The sequence below is a fragment of the Xenia sp. Carnegie-2017 genome, unplaced genomic scaffold (assembly GCF_021976095.1).
Source record: "Xenia sp. Carnegie-2017 unplaced genomic scaffold, XeniaSp_v1 HiC_scaffold_6, whole genome shotgun sequence".
Lineage (NCBI taxonomy): Eukaryota > Metazoa > Cnidaria > Anthozoa > Malacalcyonacea > Xeniidae > Xenia > Xenia sp. Carnegie-2017.
The window spans coordinates 4,868,740-4,886,024 of NW_025813526.1; the positions used below are offsets into that span (position 1 = coordinate 4,868,740).

Here is a 17,285-nt window from a genome sequence, read left to right on the forward strand (position 1 = left end):
TCGTCATTTTAGTAAAATAGCTCCTCTTTTCAAATGAGCTATACATGCTCATAGTCATGCACATAACAGTGAATATTTTCTGCAGGGTCTACAGCATCTGTAAAACCAACAGGACTATATGTTGAGACATGGTATGATCTAAGATAGTTATGCAAAATGCAAGTAGCCTTGACAATTCTAGTTGCATTTTCTGGTTCTGCAATTATGCTTGTTTTCAAAATTCTCCGTGTTGAAACCATTATGCCTAAAGTAGAGGTTAAGTAAAGTGAGAACTTTTTGCTCACAAAATTCATGTTATCAGGAAAACATGCCAATAATTACCAAATGCCTTTTTTATTGTACGACAAGGCTGTCCATTATTCTTACATGAAAATGGGCGCATCATCCAGGGTTTAAGCAGAAAGGCTTTGTCTGCCACAATGACGTAGGAGACAGGTTGTTTCATCAAGACGAAGATTCATTTCACCTATTTAAGTCCATTCGAGATGGTTTTTATATTATGAATGATGTACAATTATACAAGATGCACTTACCACTTAAAAAGGCAGATCCAAATTAGGAACATGAGAATACTCCCCCAACACTCAATCTCAAGCTTTAGCAATGTCCACAAAAATGAACTTGTATTGTGCTTCACACATTGCCATTAACACCAATGAAAAATATTTATTGTAATTAAAATACAAAGACCCAGAATTTCTTAGGGTATAGATAGCAATATGCTTCCCATCATGGGAAAATTCCAAGTAGTATCAAACCGCTTTTACCATAAATATTATAATTACACTTACTCAACTTAAAAGAAAGTTAGTTTTTCCCTTTGGATATGTTCCTTCAGTAGAAAGGTTGGTTTGGGGCCTTCATGTAATGGGGCACCAACACATTCCAAAACGTATCGCAGGTGTTGTTCTTGCGCCACGGCCGTACGCAAAAGCGATCGATTGTAGGCCAATCTTCGCAAGCTAATGGCTAACCTTTCTGCTGGAAATTGACTGTCTCATCTGCGTTTCCTGTTTACGCAATGATGGACCAACCACAACGAGCAGCTTTTCGAACATTTGATGGGACATGTGAGCGTAAATATAAAGCTGCTCTTCGTCGTTCTTTAATTCGATAAATAAGTGTTGGAAATAGCCCTGAGATGCCCTTTTATGGTTGATTATCCCCAAGCAACCATAGCCTTTTTACCTTCCTTATTTTTTCTATCTCCTCTAGCTCGTATAAGCGACCAATGTCAAAAGTTCAACATGTTGAACTTTTAAAGCGACTAGCTGACGCGAATTTGCTGCTAGCTTAGTAACCACGCATAGCGGTAGTTTTGGACGTGCGACTAAATGCTGAAACACAGTAGGCAGTTGCTTTAGTCGTGCGTGAAAATGATTATGGTTATATTGGTTAAGTAAATTAACTTTATGAATATACACGTACACCCCACCCCCCCAATTAGCGTTCTAGTTTCACCTCTGATACGACTTTGAAGAAAGCAATATGCAACTATAATCTATTTTTGTTTTATTGAAGGTTTGTTCTACATAGTTCGATTATCTCGGCTGAATTCTCTCACGCGTTTTATGCCAGAGACGATGGATTTTGGTTTTAAACTTCGTCGAAGAAAATTTATCATCGAGGTATACACTGGTGTTGATTGCTCATGTAGCTGATTTTTTCCACGTATTATTTTTAAGAAATAGTTGGTGATTTTCATTAAATTTTCGGCCGCATGCTATAGCCTTCTTCAGAAGATTTTTATGGTTTTATTCCTGGATTTCAACCAACCTCCACGGAATTATCAAACAAGTTGGTTTGCCAAAGACGGCTGGTGCCCACAATAGCATTGACGAAATATTCTTATGTATTAGACCACCAATGTGGCGACTGACATTTAACATGCAAACCACCCTATACACTATATGTGTATCAAAAAAAGATGCACGTGGAAAAATCGAAAACTTTTACTAATTCTAAGTACTTTATAGTTCCCTGGCCTAGCTGACACTGAATTTTTGAAAATACAAGATTTTTATCAGGGAAAGAACTGTTGTTACAAACAGGCCTCGCAGGCAAAAATTAATCGTGGGGAAAACAATAACCATTATAACCATTGGCCGCTTGTTCAGAAGCTGGTTATCTAGGGTTAAACTAGGTTAAATTCGTTAACCTAAGGTTTTAAGCGCTGAGTTAACTAACCTTGGGTTAAGACATTTAACCTTGGTCAAAAAGCGCGCGAATCCAATTAAGGTCAATTAACAGTGTCTGCTCGATGAACACAGCCAATTACAGACGGAAAGCTAGCTTGCAAAAAAGTTGTTTTTATTGTATCGATTACGTAGATTCTCACCAATCGAAGATTGCCTTTTTAAAAGTGATTCCTAGTTCTATTCAATGCCAGTTATAAAGCTCGCGCCGTTCCACATTTGTCTACAATTCGATTATCTTGTAAAACTTCTACGAAACTGCCCGAAGCAAAGAATCTTAAAGCAATTACCACTTGTTTTAGCTGAAGTGCACAGCATCGCTACGTATCGTAAATAAAAATCTTGAAGAAGCGGATTTGTAATACATTTCGTTTCTTGCCTTTAGCTCACTCTTTCGTTAAAACCTTTACTATTTTGTCTACGTAGACGATATAATCTTTTGCAACAAGGATAATTTATACGGGAGATGAAGAGCAAATTCTGTCATGAGTTGTTTTATTTTCGAAAATAATACATTAACTAAGGGCAAGACGAAAATTGGGTGCTTGTGGATTTACATGTTGTATGCCTGGTTGCTTTTCAAACAACAAAAGAAACACTGACATTTCTTTTTACAATTTCCCTGGAGGTTAATATATGGAGTCTCTAGATCTTCAAAAGAAATGGATCAATCTTATTTATCGAAAGGATTTTATTCCAAAGACCGGCCAACGTGCATTTGTGCATTTCATCTTTCAGCTGTTGATTTTCCTACCTCAATTTTTTGTTTAGCAATAAAAGTTCAGTCATTTTATCTTTCAAAGTAGCGAGCTCTTCGGTCCTTTCGGCGGCATCAACATTGGACTCATCAGCTTGTTGAGGAGGTTCGATGGTATCATTGTCTGTTTCAGTTTGAGAGGACATTCTGTTTGGTTTCAAACGGTGTCGTGTTTCTTGCTTTTTCAGTTCGCCGATGTTTAGTTTGAGAAGGTTTTGTGGCTTTCGGAACAATTGTTGGCTATCGATTTAAATGCATCCTACGTCCACCTTGGAAGTGTAGAGAACACACTGGTGACCGATCGTTAGAATAAAATCCTTGCAAGATATAACATTGATCCATTTCTTTCGAAGATCTCGAGACTCCTTACTTTTATCCCCAGAGAAATTGTAATAAGAAAGCTCAGGGTTTCTTTTGTTGTTTGAAAAGCAACCAGGTACACAACAGGTAAATCCACCAGCACTCCCTTTTTCGTTTTGTTGATAATAATCGTCTAGCGTAAATTCGCCGCGACTATCTGAGCTGTAAGTCTACTGAAGACCCAGGAAAGAGTTCTCAAAAGGACTAAGTCCTTGAGTCGTACTTTTTGACTCAGAATTTCACGATCAAGAATTGTATATAGATGTCAAAAAAATCAAATATATTGATGTTAAAGTTTTTTTTATAAGTATGCGTTTGGGACGAAATGGGAATTATACCATCAATGGGAATTTTTATAAGTCTTAGATAAACGAAGGAGGATTATATATTGATGTCAAAAAAATCAAATCTATTCATATTAAAGTTTTTTATAAATATATGTTACAATGAGGTCAGCAGTCTCTAACCTATAGAATTTGAAATACTTCATTTTAACTAAGATTTGATGTGCAATTGATATTTGAAATAATTAATACAGCACGTCTGATACAGGTAATTCACAAGATTTCCCTTCTTTTATCAAACTTTAACGTGCATTATAACCTCTCAAATTTTAGCTGCGTCATCGACCGTCACAACTTGTCATTCGAATTCAAATGGCAGTGTAACGGCCAATGCATTGACATGTCCACATGAAACTTCAGTGGATGAGAGTTATGGGCAATCTTTTCATGTGCATTTATCTTCCCGTCAACCGCAAAATATAAATGCTAATGTTTCTCTTTACAATAGACGATTTTCATATCAGTCAATTGACTGTAGTGGAAACAGCAGACATAACAATGAACACGATGATGATATTAGATGAAACATAACCACCAGAAAACGTGCAAATAAACGTTACTGAATTTTTAGAAGTACTGATGTTTCTTACAGTTCCAGCTTGACGAAATTATGAATGAACTAGGAAGGCGTAGAATCTTGGGAATTGCCTGTATAAGTATATGAAATAACGATTAAATTACACATCAAATCTTATGTATTTTAAGTATTTAAACTCTTATAGGATATAGACTGCTGACCTCTTTCTATCATATTTATAAAAAAACTTTAATATCAACATATTTGATTTTTTTAACATCAATTTATAATCCTTGATCCTTAATCTATGTTTTTAATGCAATTATTTTTGTTCTCATTTTGTCACAAACGGCGCCTCATACCATAGTTACAAATGTTGTTATCGAGTGTTTTCATCGGTTTCCATGTTGGGGGAAATACCGTATAGCTAAAATGATTTATGTTAATATCATGCTTTGTTGAGCATTACACATTGAAGTGCTTCCCGAACTTGACTGCTTTGGCGTCACATACAAAAACTCTATACCACTTGATATGAAATCACGTTTTAAAGATGTTGCATTTTCCTGACCGTGTACCAAATTGCTTGAAATTTTCATAGCTAATGCAATACAGTCCATATTTTGACTCTGGTTGATTAAATTGTTTTTCCTTTAAGCCTGTAGCAAACTGCTAAAAGTTATTCGTACCCGTTAGCTAAGGCAATAGCTCGCTGTGTGCGGATGAATTTTACTTAGTTTTACGTCTCATGCAAATCAAGCATGTTTGATGTTTTTGGTCACGTGAGGCAAAGAACTCACCGTGCTGAACACGAGCTAGTTGCTCACATATAACCAATTAAAGAACCAATAGTGAAGGGTCCTTTTATCTCGTGAACAAACAGCAAAATATCGATTACAAACGAAGTGATGAACGATTACCGCATTCATGCTTTTACCCCCTCAACTCGCTACATATTTTTAAAAATTCATGATGTTATGGGAATAAAGTCGAGAATAAAGTATGTCTTAACGGTCAACATGGAAGTAGTTTTATTACAAAGATTTTGTCACTTGTCTGCTTTAATTCCTTTGCGATTTCTTAATTCATACGTAATTTAGCCTTTTATATTTTAAAGTCTGGCGACAACAAACACTTAGTGGTAGTTTGGCCTTGCGTCAACAAGTTTGTCAATGACTGAAATTTGTCCAACATGTACTCGCTCATCAATTGGTCAGTAGAGGTAGCCTATATTTTGCTGTTTGTTCACGAGATAAAAGGACGCATCACTATTGGTTCTTAATTGCTTACATGTGAGCAACTATCTCACATTCAGCGCAAACGGTGAGTTTTTTGCCTGAATATGCAAAAAACTCACTTCCATTTGTTTTGAAATTGAGATGAAACACTTCTTAATTATACTAAAGTACGTTTATATTCCCACGAATTTGCTATACATCAACTGCATTCCAAGTTAACATAACAACACTCATTTATATTTACCAATATTATTACTTCCTCCCTTTAAAGTGATTACATGACGAATTTTAGCCCCTCTTTTTTAGTAGCTAATTTAAAAAATAGCTTTTGGAGATTCCATTTCTGCAATTATAATTCAAATCTGATTTTATGAACGTTCAAAGTTGCGATTTCCGCCATGTTTTTGCGATTTTTCGATGGTATATTAATGAGTTGTGACGTAGATAGTTGAACTCTGAGTTGAACCATTGAATTATAAATATACTGGAATGATAACTCCAGTAAGAATTCCCTGTGATTAGATGAAGCCAACATACGTGTAAAATTTGCCTACTCCCCCCTGAAATAGTGCATATTTTCTTGGCGATCGATGTTTGTTTTAGTTTGTTCTAAAATACATATTTCAGTTTCCCAGTGTTTATTTCATTTTTGATTTTATATTAACATGTTGTGCAACAAGCTTAGTCGTGATATGCGATGTACTTAATTTCTTTTCCTTTTATTGGGTTTTTACACACAACATACAAAAATAGGACATTGTTTACATGAAATTGTTATCTGTATTTATACATGACACAAAAAACTTTTTAAATAGTTTTTGCGAGACTCTTTACTTTTCATTATGACACACTGAGCTATATATGTACTTGCAATGTTTGTGTTTTCGTGACATGTAAAATGCTTCTTAAAAAACACATTTTTCTCTTTATTCAATGATTCAATATTTGGAAACTTTAATAGTTTGTGTATTTAACCGGGAACTACAATATTTTGGTAGTAGACCCAGGTAGGCATGTCTAGAACGTCTTATAACTCAGAAAGAGCGAATATTTTCGCCAACTTTTGTATATTCCAGTATATTTATAATTCAATGAGTTGAACACTTGTAATCAACATGGCGTATAAAAAAAGCAATGGAAAAAGTTGTGTTACTGGCCGACCTGATCAAATTGGTTGCGCCAATTACTCCAAAATGACGGAATATCAATTTATTTGTTTCCTAACAAAGAAAATAAGTGGCAAGGACAAGAGAAATTGATCAATTTGGCGGGTAAACGTTGGTAAACATTGACAGGCCTTAAGGCTTTCCATTTACTTCGAATGCTTGCTCTGTACATTTTGGGGATTCCTATTTCGACCTTAATTTGTGTGTGCAAGTCAAATGGAAAAGAATGTTCAGGAGAAATTCATCTGACCATTGATGTGGCCGGTGTAACTAAGCCGTTAGAGAAGCAGATAACCGATCGAAAGCAATTTCAACAATGTCCAAGTTTGATTAATTACGCTTATGATTAACTATCAACAGTTTAATAAAATACTGCCGAGAATTTATTTATCATGATATAAATTACATATATAGCTTGTACAAATTTTTGAAACACTGTACATCAACCGAGAGAGAAAGAAGCGTGCTTTCTTGACGATGAATTATCATTTACCAGTGGTGCAGAAACTACAGATGAAGTATATACCATACATCTATATTAAACTATGAGAGCGTGACTTTGTCGGCCCAATGTTGCCAAGAAAATGTTATCTGGATTGCCTGGAGTACAACCTTCACCATCTTTAGCGAGCGCTTCGTAATTGTACCTAAATTCATAAAATCGCTCGACATTACGACATAGCTACTTGATTTTTGCTCGACTCGAGGAAACGTATTCAGACATAGAATAAGTATCATGTTATCATGTTAAGGTGACAATTGATTGGAAGCAATACTTTAACTATAGTTTTTCTTACTATATATTATATGACCGGAAGCAGACGTGTTCAACTACTTACGTCACAAGTGTCATTATGGTGTCGTGCAAAGTTCGCAAATAATACCCAAATTTGGAGGCAAAATTAAGGAACTTATATGTGTCTATTTAATTCCAGCGACATGTCAAGTTTTCAAATTATGCAGTAAAAAAGGCGGTCTAAAATTCGTAATATTAGCACTTTAAGAGAGATTTGCTTTGCAAAATGCCACTTATTGTGAGATTTGAAATGTAGTTTATGCCATATGCACTCAGGATAATGACAAACCATAGTGGTTTTATTCTGGAGAATGCTTATTGTTCTTTAGTACTGGCTAGTTTGGATTCATTCTGACAGGCTTTTCTCATTTTCAAGTGAGTTTAAAAATGTGTTTTCTCTTTTCTTCTATTCTTCATCTAGAAGTTACATCTTCCTCCGAGCATTAATGAGACCGAAGAAGATAAAAAAAATGATTTTAACCATTCAAACAATTTATCTTATGGCACTGGATCCACTTTGGGTGGTTGTAAATTGAATTTCTAAACTTCAACGCTGTCAATTTATTGTTACATGTTGTGAGTTATTAGCAATATCTCTGTAACGTCTGGAAGATGTGACATGACAGTATAACATACCGTATTTACACGTTTTAGTGCCGCGGCGCTCTTGAAATCTTTTAGATGCGGCGCACATTGTAGAGCCAAAATTCACACGAGTCAGTCAGTCAGTCAGTCAGTCAGTCAGTCAGTCAGTCAGTCAGTCAGTCAGTCAGTCAGTCAGTCAGTCAGTCAGTCAGTCAGTCAGTCAGTCAGTCAGTCAGTCAGTCAGTCAGTCAGTCAGTCAGTCAGTCAGTCAGTCAGTCAGTCAGTCAGTCTGTCTGTCAGTCATTTTACATTCGGCGCATGTAAAACACAAAGATTTGAAACGGGCTTTAAAAGTTTTAAACGGGCATCCCAAACCACAAGCTAGACGAAACGTTGGTAAACGTCGTATGAGCGGGTTAGGTCCAGAAGACGACCAAAACATAACGTCGTGATAATTTAAAATAGTAGCGAGAGACTTGCCGAGCGGAAATCAAATTCGTGTAATAAAAATTAGTGCCCAACATAAAGTTTTAATTAGAGCCATAGACATTTATTTTTGGTCGTGATAATGTTATATACTCGCTGGGATTGTACATCTAAACACTCGAGTTTCACATATTTGGAAGATGATATAAATAATACAACGCTTACATCGGTATAATCGTTAAATTTTGTGACTCCTGGCTAAAAAAATGTCAATAATTTCTAAAATACACATAAGTCTATTCAACGCTTTAGTGGCATAGATACCTCTTTATTGGGGGTGATCATGTGTGTATGCTCTGCAGTATTTTAGGTCTCTTTTAAAGTGTTTTCTACGAATTGCAACATATAAAAAAAATGAAAGTTTCTCAGGATTGTTGTAAAATTATTTTATTGAGCTTTCGACTCGGTGCTTCGAGCCTTCATCAGAAAGATATAGTAAGTTATATACAGTTGTTTTTTATTTGTGGACACTTAGAGCGTCTAATTAGATTAGCGGGTGGATTAATGTGATTGGATGGTATGGAATGCGTTCTCATGAGTATTGGTGTATTGTGAATATGATTGGTATTAATATTATAGAGTGTAATGTTGTAGTTTTTAGTGTTTCTTTTAGTTTTTTGTCCTTTTTCTTTAGCTGTGAGTATATGATTGGTATGTCGATATGTCTGTTTATTGTGTCGTTATCTTTACTGTACCAAGCTCCTTTAAAAGCGCGTGCGTGTTTAGTCTGTGCGCGTCCGAGTAGTTTAGTTTCTGTCAAGTCGAATGTGTGGTTGTTTCCGTGTGTATGTTCTGCTGGTAGTGGATTCGGATCTCGTCATATTATGGCGTTTTTGTGTTCTGTGAGTCTTGTTTCGATTTTCTTTGACGTTTGTCCTATGTATTGTTTTGAGCAGTCTTCACATGGTATCATGTAGATCGCGTCGGTTGTATCATGAATTGTTGTTTTGTCTTTATGTTTGGTAAAACATGATTTGAGTTTTTGTGTAGGTTTGTGGGCGACGTTAATATTAAATGGTCGAAGAAGTCTGGAAGTCATTTCTGATGTTCCGCTTATGTGTGGTAATATGATGATTTTTACTGTTTCGTCCGGTTTCTTGTTGCTTTTGTCGGTTTGTGTTTTGTTTTGTATTTTGTTTATAATTTTGTTTATGAAGTTTCTACGGTAATTGTTTTTAATAAATGTGGAGTATAAGTAGTTGCATGTTTGTAAATGTAGATCGTTCAGGTTGGTATAGTCCTGAGAAGGATTGTTTTTGTTGTTGTTGACTGACGTTTCGACAACCTGAGCGGTAGTCATTTTCAGAGTCAAATGAGGAGTAAACGTCAGGATAGCCGTATTTGTTATCTGGTTCTTACGTCATTGTATTGTGTGTACAGGAAACACAATGTGATTAGTTTTGTCTTGTTTCTTAGTAGCTCGTTTGTGTTCAGTAAGTCTTGTGTTTAAGTTCCTGCCAGTTTCCCGATATAGGAGGCGTGGCAGTCGGAGCAGTTTATTTTGTAAACTGCACCTTGTCGTTCGTTGGGTTGCTCTTTGTCCTTTATGTTCGTTAGTACTTGTAACGTTGTGATTGGTTTATGTGCGACACGTATAAACAGGATAAACTGTTGTTCGCAAGCCAACACATACTGACCAACTACTAGACCAATCATTTTACAACCCTACATCACACGAAGCCACCACAATCAGAACATTAACAAGACGTGCACAAATCATTTGTGATTCACCGGACGCTCTACACAACGAAAACAACTATTTCAAACGTGTTTTTGACAAAAACAACTATAACTCTGACTTTATCAAACGCAACACTTACAAACCCAACGAAACGAACAACCCAGTGACAACAGCAACGATACCTTACATCAAAGGTACGTCTGAGACTATCTCGCGTATCCTACGAGCATACAACATACGTGTCGCACATAAAGCAATCACAACGTTACGACAAGTACTAACGAACATAAAGGACAAAGAACAACCCAACGAACGACAAGGTGCAGTTTACAAAATAAACTGCTCCGACTGCCACGCCTCCTATATCGGGGAAACTGGCAGGAACTTAAACACAAGACTTACTGAACACAAACGAGCTACTAAGAAACAAGACAAAACTAATCACATTGCCGAACATCACCGAATCACAAAGCACAACATTGACTGGGACTCGGCAAAATGCATTACTTACAGTACTGACTATAGACAACGGCTTACATTAGAAAGTTGGTATACCAACTTGGAACAAACACCCCTGAAGAGATCACAGCAATTACCGGCACCTTACAAACGACTTATTCACAATACAAACAAACGATCAACTAAAAACATTACACTTCACACTAATTCACAATGACAATACACAATGACAATAAACATTGCAACTTAAAACATCACACCTAAATCAAACATCACAACTAAAAATAAAATATTTCACTTCACACTAATCCACAATGACAATACACATTTCCTGTACACACAATACAATGACGTAAGAACCAGATAACAAATACGGCTAACCTGACGTTTACTCCTCATTTGACTTTGAAGATGACTACCGCTAAGATTGTCGAAACCTTAGTCAACAACAACAAAAACAGTCCTTCTCAGGACTTTACCAATCTGGACGATCTACATTTACAAACATGTAACGATACTCCCGGGTTCAAACCATTTACTTTATAAGTAGTTGCGTTCTCTTTTCTTAGCTTTTTCGTTGTTACAATGAGTGTTGATCCTGTTAAAAAGTGTTCGAATGCAGCTTATTTTGCGTTGTGTTGGGTGATTGCTGTTAAAATCAAGTATTTGGTCTGTGCGGGTAGTTTTGCGGTATACTTGTGTGTTTAGTGTACCGTCTTCTGTTCTGATCAGTAGGATGTCAAGGAAAGTAAGTTGTTTGTCGTGTTCTTTCTTCTTTAGTGAAAGTTATGTTCTTTGTGGTATTGTTTATGGTGTATAGGATTTGTTCAGTTTTGTCCTTCTTGACTATGGCAAAGATGTCGTCGACGTATCTTTTCCATAGTCTGATCTCTGTGTTGTTTGTGACTGATTGTGTTTCGACGTGTTGCATGAAGGCTTCTGCGAGGAAGGTAGATAGTGGTGACCCTATTGGTGTGCCTAAAATTTGCCTGTAGTATGAGTTTTGCAAGAGAATTCATTGGAGAGGCAAAGGTTAAGTCAGTCTAGGGTTGGCTATGTCTAGTGGTATGGATGTGAAGAGCGATGTCACGTCGTAGGATATTATGGTTTCGTCTCGTCGTAGTTTAATGTTGTCATGTTGGCGAAGAAGAAGGTGGTGTTTTTGATGGTGTGAGGTGAATTTTTGACTAGTGGATAGAGAATGTTAGAGAGATGTTTTGAAAGATCATACGTAGGTGATCCTGGAAGCTATACGATAGGTCGAAGCGGGTTGTTTTCTTTGTGGATATTTGGTAGTTCGTAGAATTTGGCGGTGGATGCGTCATTGGGTCGGATTCTTCTGTGATCGTTTTCGGTCAGTTTCTTTTTGTCTTTGAGTTGTTTCAGTTTCTGGTTAATGCGGTTGGTTGTCGTTTTGCTGGGGTCTGCGTGGAGAAGTTCATAGGTGGTGGTGTCTTGTAGGAGGGTTTTGGCTTTGTCGATGTATTCTGATTTGTCCATGATAACTGTTTTGCGTCCTTTGTCAGCTCGTGATAAGATTATTTGGTCGTCGTTTAGTAGGTTTTGATTGCTCTTAGTTCTTTGCTGTTTATTATAACTGCTGGTTAGCAACGTAGTCCAGTTTGTTCGCGTCTTTGAGGTTGTAATTTAATACTTTGCTTAGAATTTTAGTTTGCTCAGAATCGTGACCAGGGATATACCGGGCGAGTAGCGAATTCTTAATATTAATATTAAAGCCCAGCAAAGTGCTTTTAAAAGAGCCATTCAATACAAAAATAACGTATGAAAAGAAATGTTTATTTAGAAGCGTAACGTTTTGTCTTGATTCTCAAGACATCATCAGACATTATTAAATTACAAAATTCACTTCCGGGTACCACGGCGAGATACAAACAGGGACGCCGGAACGGCAAAAGGGCAGGAGGGGCAAGCCTTTGTGGAAGGGCACATTAGTGAAATATACTAAAAATAATCTAATAGTGATAAACAGCAAAGAGATGTGCTACATGCAATACACTGTACAGAAAAACATGTCCGCAGTGTTGGTCGATGAATATTAACGATAATTTAACTATCAAACGATGTAACGTCACTAATTTACAATTTGCCATGTATTGTATTTTCCAAAATATTTAATTCTTCTTTCATTTCTCTGTGAAAACTCTTTGGCAATTACGTCTATTTCCACCATATCCATGTGTTGCTTCTGAATGTTGGAGAACATAATATCATTCAGATGATTTCCTTCACTGTTTGACCGCAGCCATGTTTTGAGACGACGCATTACGCTGAATGTGCGTTCGCACGAGGCAGATGAGAGTGGCACTGTGTAGTATAGTATAATTAGTTTGTGGATCTGTTAGCACCTTTTCTTTGCTGACGGCATGGCATTGAGTATCTCTGCTATTGTTGAAATACGCGTGACTTCTGTTATTTTTTTCTTCTGATCCGCGTTGTAAACCCAAGAATGGTAGGAAGATCATCAAGCTGCATTCTTAGAACATCTTTATCAATCAAAGAATTGCTTAATCCATCTAAAGATACTCCTCTTTCTTTCATTGAGTTAAGTAACAGTTCCTCGATGCATTTGATCTGGAAAAGATCGTCTTATTCAAATCGCGATCCTAGACCTGAGATGATTGCATCAATGGCTTGGCAGTACGAGCTTTGCATTGGTGTTATATTTGCACTGATGTAAACTGAGGCATCTGTGACGTGAAGGCTTTCTGTTATTAACATTTCTTCATTATTCATCTATCTTAGAACTTTTCTTAATCTAGTGCCAGTGCCAAAATTTTCACTAAATTCCAGTGGAAACGACATCATAACACGAAAAACTTTCTTAGCGTCATCAAGTGTACGCTCAAACTCTTCTTCGCTTCTCATCTCATGAAGACGTTGCAGGACATGTCTTATTGAAAATAGAGCGTACACAGCTGAAATATCAACCGCTTGGAGCTCTTTAGAAAGCTTCTCGAATAAAGTCAATAGCTTTCTTGTCGCGTCTAAATTAAAGATGACGATTAAGGAAGACAGTTGTCGCCTTAATATTCCTCTAATCTTTGCTTTTGTGTCTGCCGAAATGCTAGGATCTTCCTGCAATTTTTCAAGGGTTGCATGTAGTTCAGCCGATTTATCGAAGATGACGTCAGCAGCCTTTACTCTAGTTGTCCATCTCGTTGTAGAAAGACTTTGGAGTCGAAGAACTTTGTAATCGTTTGTTCCTTTTTCGTTTCTAAAATCTGCCTGTATTTCTTCGAACAATAAAATACGGTTTGGATGGGCACCTACGATTGCATACAGGCATTGGCATAAATCCAGTGATGTAGACAATAAATTAGATTGCTTAGCTGCATCCTGTATAATAAGTTCATTGCAGTGACTGAAACAATGAACATAAATTGCGTTTGGTGCAATATCTTCCTTGAGCTTTCTTGCGAGGGATTTCATTGCTGAAGCCCCATCAAAGCCCATAGCTGCCAATTTGTGACCTTCCATGCCACATCTGAGAGCGTAACTGTTTTCATGCTCGTTGAATTTCTCACAGCCTTTTTTCCAGTTATCAAATCCAACTTCATAACTGCCAAACATTGCCTTTATCTCAGAGTGAGTAGAACAAATTTCGCAAAAAGCCTTATTTTTTTCTCGATTGTACACTAGCCACTCATAATTTCGTAACCACTAACCTTTGAAATATCGACCATGCTTCACACTACTTTCCTTGTCTTCACTTGTAAAGTCTTTCTCATGTTTTACCCATGTCGTTTTCATGCATATCTTTTCTGTTTCACCAATCAGACTTTTCGGTTTGGACCATTTTTGTGTTTCACAGTCTGAGGCTTTTTCAGTATTGACAGTTATTACAGTGTCAATTCCGCTTGTTGAAGCAGAATCAAAATCATGGCCTGTGTTTCCTTTTGCAAACAGCGATGTTAATTTAGATTGACCAGGTTTAGCCGCTGCTTTCGCTAATGCTTTTGCTGAATCTTTTTTACATCTTTCTGCTTTTGGCATTGCAGAAAAAGCGATAAGATGCAATAAATATCCCTTTCAAAATCATCAGTGTTTAGGTGACTGAGCCATTTATGCCAGCAGATGTTTACGCTATCTATTAGAGTTAATTATTTACATGTTATTTATACTATCGGTAATTACATATAAGTCGAGCTTTCCTTTACGTCATTAGCAGTACTCACTCTTTCATTGCGTTTCAAGTTCTCACGCGCTGCAACAAAAAAGAAGAACTAAACAAACAAAGAACTTACAAAACGTACTTAAAACAAAGAAATGTTAAAGGAAAACTAACATAGTTACGACAATTTTATTGCTAAGCTAAAAAGAATGCAATATACCGCAACGGTTAAGTAGTCTTTATCTTGGATTAAAAACAATAAATTTTCAACCTGTAGGGCACTTTTGCCCCCCCTGCCCACTTGCAGAAAAGGCAAGGGGGGCCGTTGTATGTTTGTAAATGTAGATCGTCCAGGTTGGTATAGTCCTGACAAGGACTGTTTTGTTGTTGTTTGACATTTACTTTATAGAAATGTATAGCGGATAACGTCTACAATTATGGATTTTCGAATATTTAAGACCTTTCGCGACTCCTTACTGACTTCAAGTATTAGTCATGGATGAAACAGGTTATGCAAATTGATTTCACATCAAAATGATTCCGATAGCTGTAAAATATCGACTTTAGTATTGATTTAAAAGTTGTACATGCGAGAATATATTTTGTCCCATCGTTGCCAATGCAAGATAGTTCACTGCTCGCTTTCCAATTTCTGAGGCAGTTATGATCTAGTATGCGTTTCAATTCTTTAGAAATGAGCTGAGTTACTATTTTTATTATTTTTTCTTTATGTTGAGAGATTGTTGACATTTTATTTTTGCTATAACTTCATTTTTTCATGAACAAAGTACTACTGATGCTTAAACAAGACAATTTTATTTAGTTTCTTTCGCACTTTATCTTTAGTTTCCATTTCAGTAGTTGTTTTTCTCAAATCGTATAGTCGCACTTTGCGCTTAATTATTTAAAGAAGAATGATTTTCATTGACATTAAAATCTAACAAATGTGTTCTACACGCATTAGGACACTTTAGTAAACTGCATTTGAAACATCAAGGTAATGTAGCCAGCCAGGTATGAATTTGCAGGCCCTTTAAGAGTGCAAAAGCTGGGTGCATCGTTTAATCTTTATAATCATCTTGGTTTTGCTTTGTCCCTTCAGCTAATTTAAAATATTAACAGCAACATATGACTGTGTCCACAGTTTATAATTATAAGTGTGTCCCTATAAAAACGAAACTAAATGATGTTTTTAAGAGACATAGGTATAGGCAAACAGTGGAAGCAGTTTGGTGCAGCTCTGTTTTTAATGATTGTACGATGATATTTACAGCTAAATTTTGAAAGACTTAATTATGCAGAAATGAATAGGCAATGAACCCAATTATGTGAAGAGTTTCAAATCGTATATTTAATGTTAATACGTTCGTCTTTTTTGACATAATTTACTTGAAATTTAATTTTGAGGTGAACTTTTCGTTCGCACTGCATTTAAGTCAAACGAGATCAGCAGAATAATAAATAATTTTTTATAATACCTAAACTATATGACAACACCAAAATAGATTCTCTTGTCTACAAAATTATGTTGAATTCCCAAAAGAATATCTTATGCTCATTTTTCAATCTATATTTAATATGATAAGGCACATGCACAAGTGTTTCCCCGATTGTTTACTTCTTATGCAGCCTGTGCTAACATGGTAATAGACGTTTCCTGGACGTTGCTTTAGCGTTCCTTCGTTATCATAATATCCTCTCAATGTGTTCGATACAATTACTAAAATATAAGGATGATTTCTTATGAAACCACCTGTTTTAAGTTGCTGCCTGCATCCATAGCATGTTTTGATTTGAGGTGGACTTGAGGTGACTGCAGTAATAACAGTAGATACGACCCATAAATTGGGTTAGGATATCAAGGAGAAATGCAGATATCTTCAGATAATGGAAAGGGTTAATCTGTTGGGAGGGTGGCGATATGAGAGGAGTCGAAGGTGACAAGAGTAGTAAGGTTAGTGGGACTTTTTGTACGTTCTAGCCATGAAACATATTCTTTTAGGCTGTTTGTTTTTTCTGCTATCGACACAGCATGTTTGCAAAAGTGTGCAGAGGCCCATCTAGGGCAGTTTTCGCACGTAACTTTCTCACTATTTTCAATGAATACATAGTGAGGTCTTCGCGATGTTTCGCTTAAAACGACAAAAGATTTACTGCTTCCTCCTCGGGCTGAAACTATAGCTCCATCCTGCATTAGCAGTTTCTGAGCTTTTCTGAAAACTCTTTCCACGGTTTGGACCGGTACACTCGATCATTTGCGTCTATTAGAAAATTTGTTTAGACGCATTTAGTTCAAACGTAAATTTAACAAGAATAAACTGTTCAATCACTATAGACAGAAAGGTTTCTTGAAAAGGAAACTTATGGAATATGTTGTACAAAATTATATTTTTTAGGATACAGCTACCTTTTCATATATATAAATTTGAAGAAAGATGGCTCTTGATTTGCACCCAAAAAAGAACGTTCTCTTTCATCCCATATCTCTTTCAGCGCATCGAGATTGGATAGAAATTCACTTTCATCGATGGAGTCTAGTAAGCCTAAAAGATAACGTAAAATGCGCAAT

General features: G+C 36.4%; 1 protein-coding gene across 4 annotated transcripts in view; it reads left to right on the top strand.

Annotated features, from left to right (window-relative positions):
- Positions 1-8,013, top strand: part of LOC124457381 (elongator complex protein 4-like) — a 37,197-nt gene extending 29,184 nt beyond the window's left edge. For 3 of the 4 annotated variants that reach the window (XM_047007640.1, XM_047007641.1, XM_047007642.1), the window contains 2 exons: positions 1,522-1,628; positions 7,795-8,013. In XM_047007640.1, coding sequence (XP_046863596.1) covers positions 1,522-1,628; positions 7,795-7,917 — 230 coding nt within the window. In that variant the 3' untranslated portion in view covers positions 7,918-8,013. The remainder of the gene's footprint in view (positions 1-1,521; positions 1,629-7,794) is intronic. The other variant, XM_047007643.1, reaches the window with a different exon arrangement.
- Positions 8,014-17,285: the final 9,272 nt, after the last annotated feature.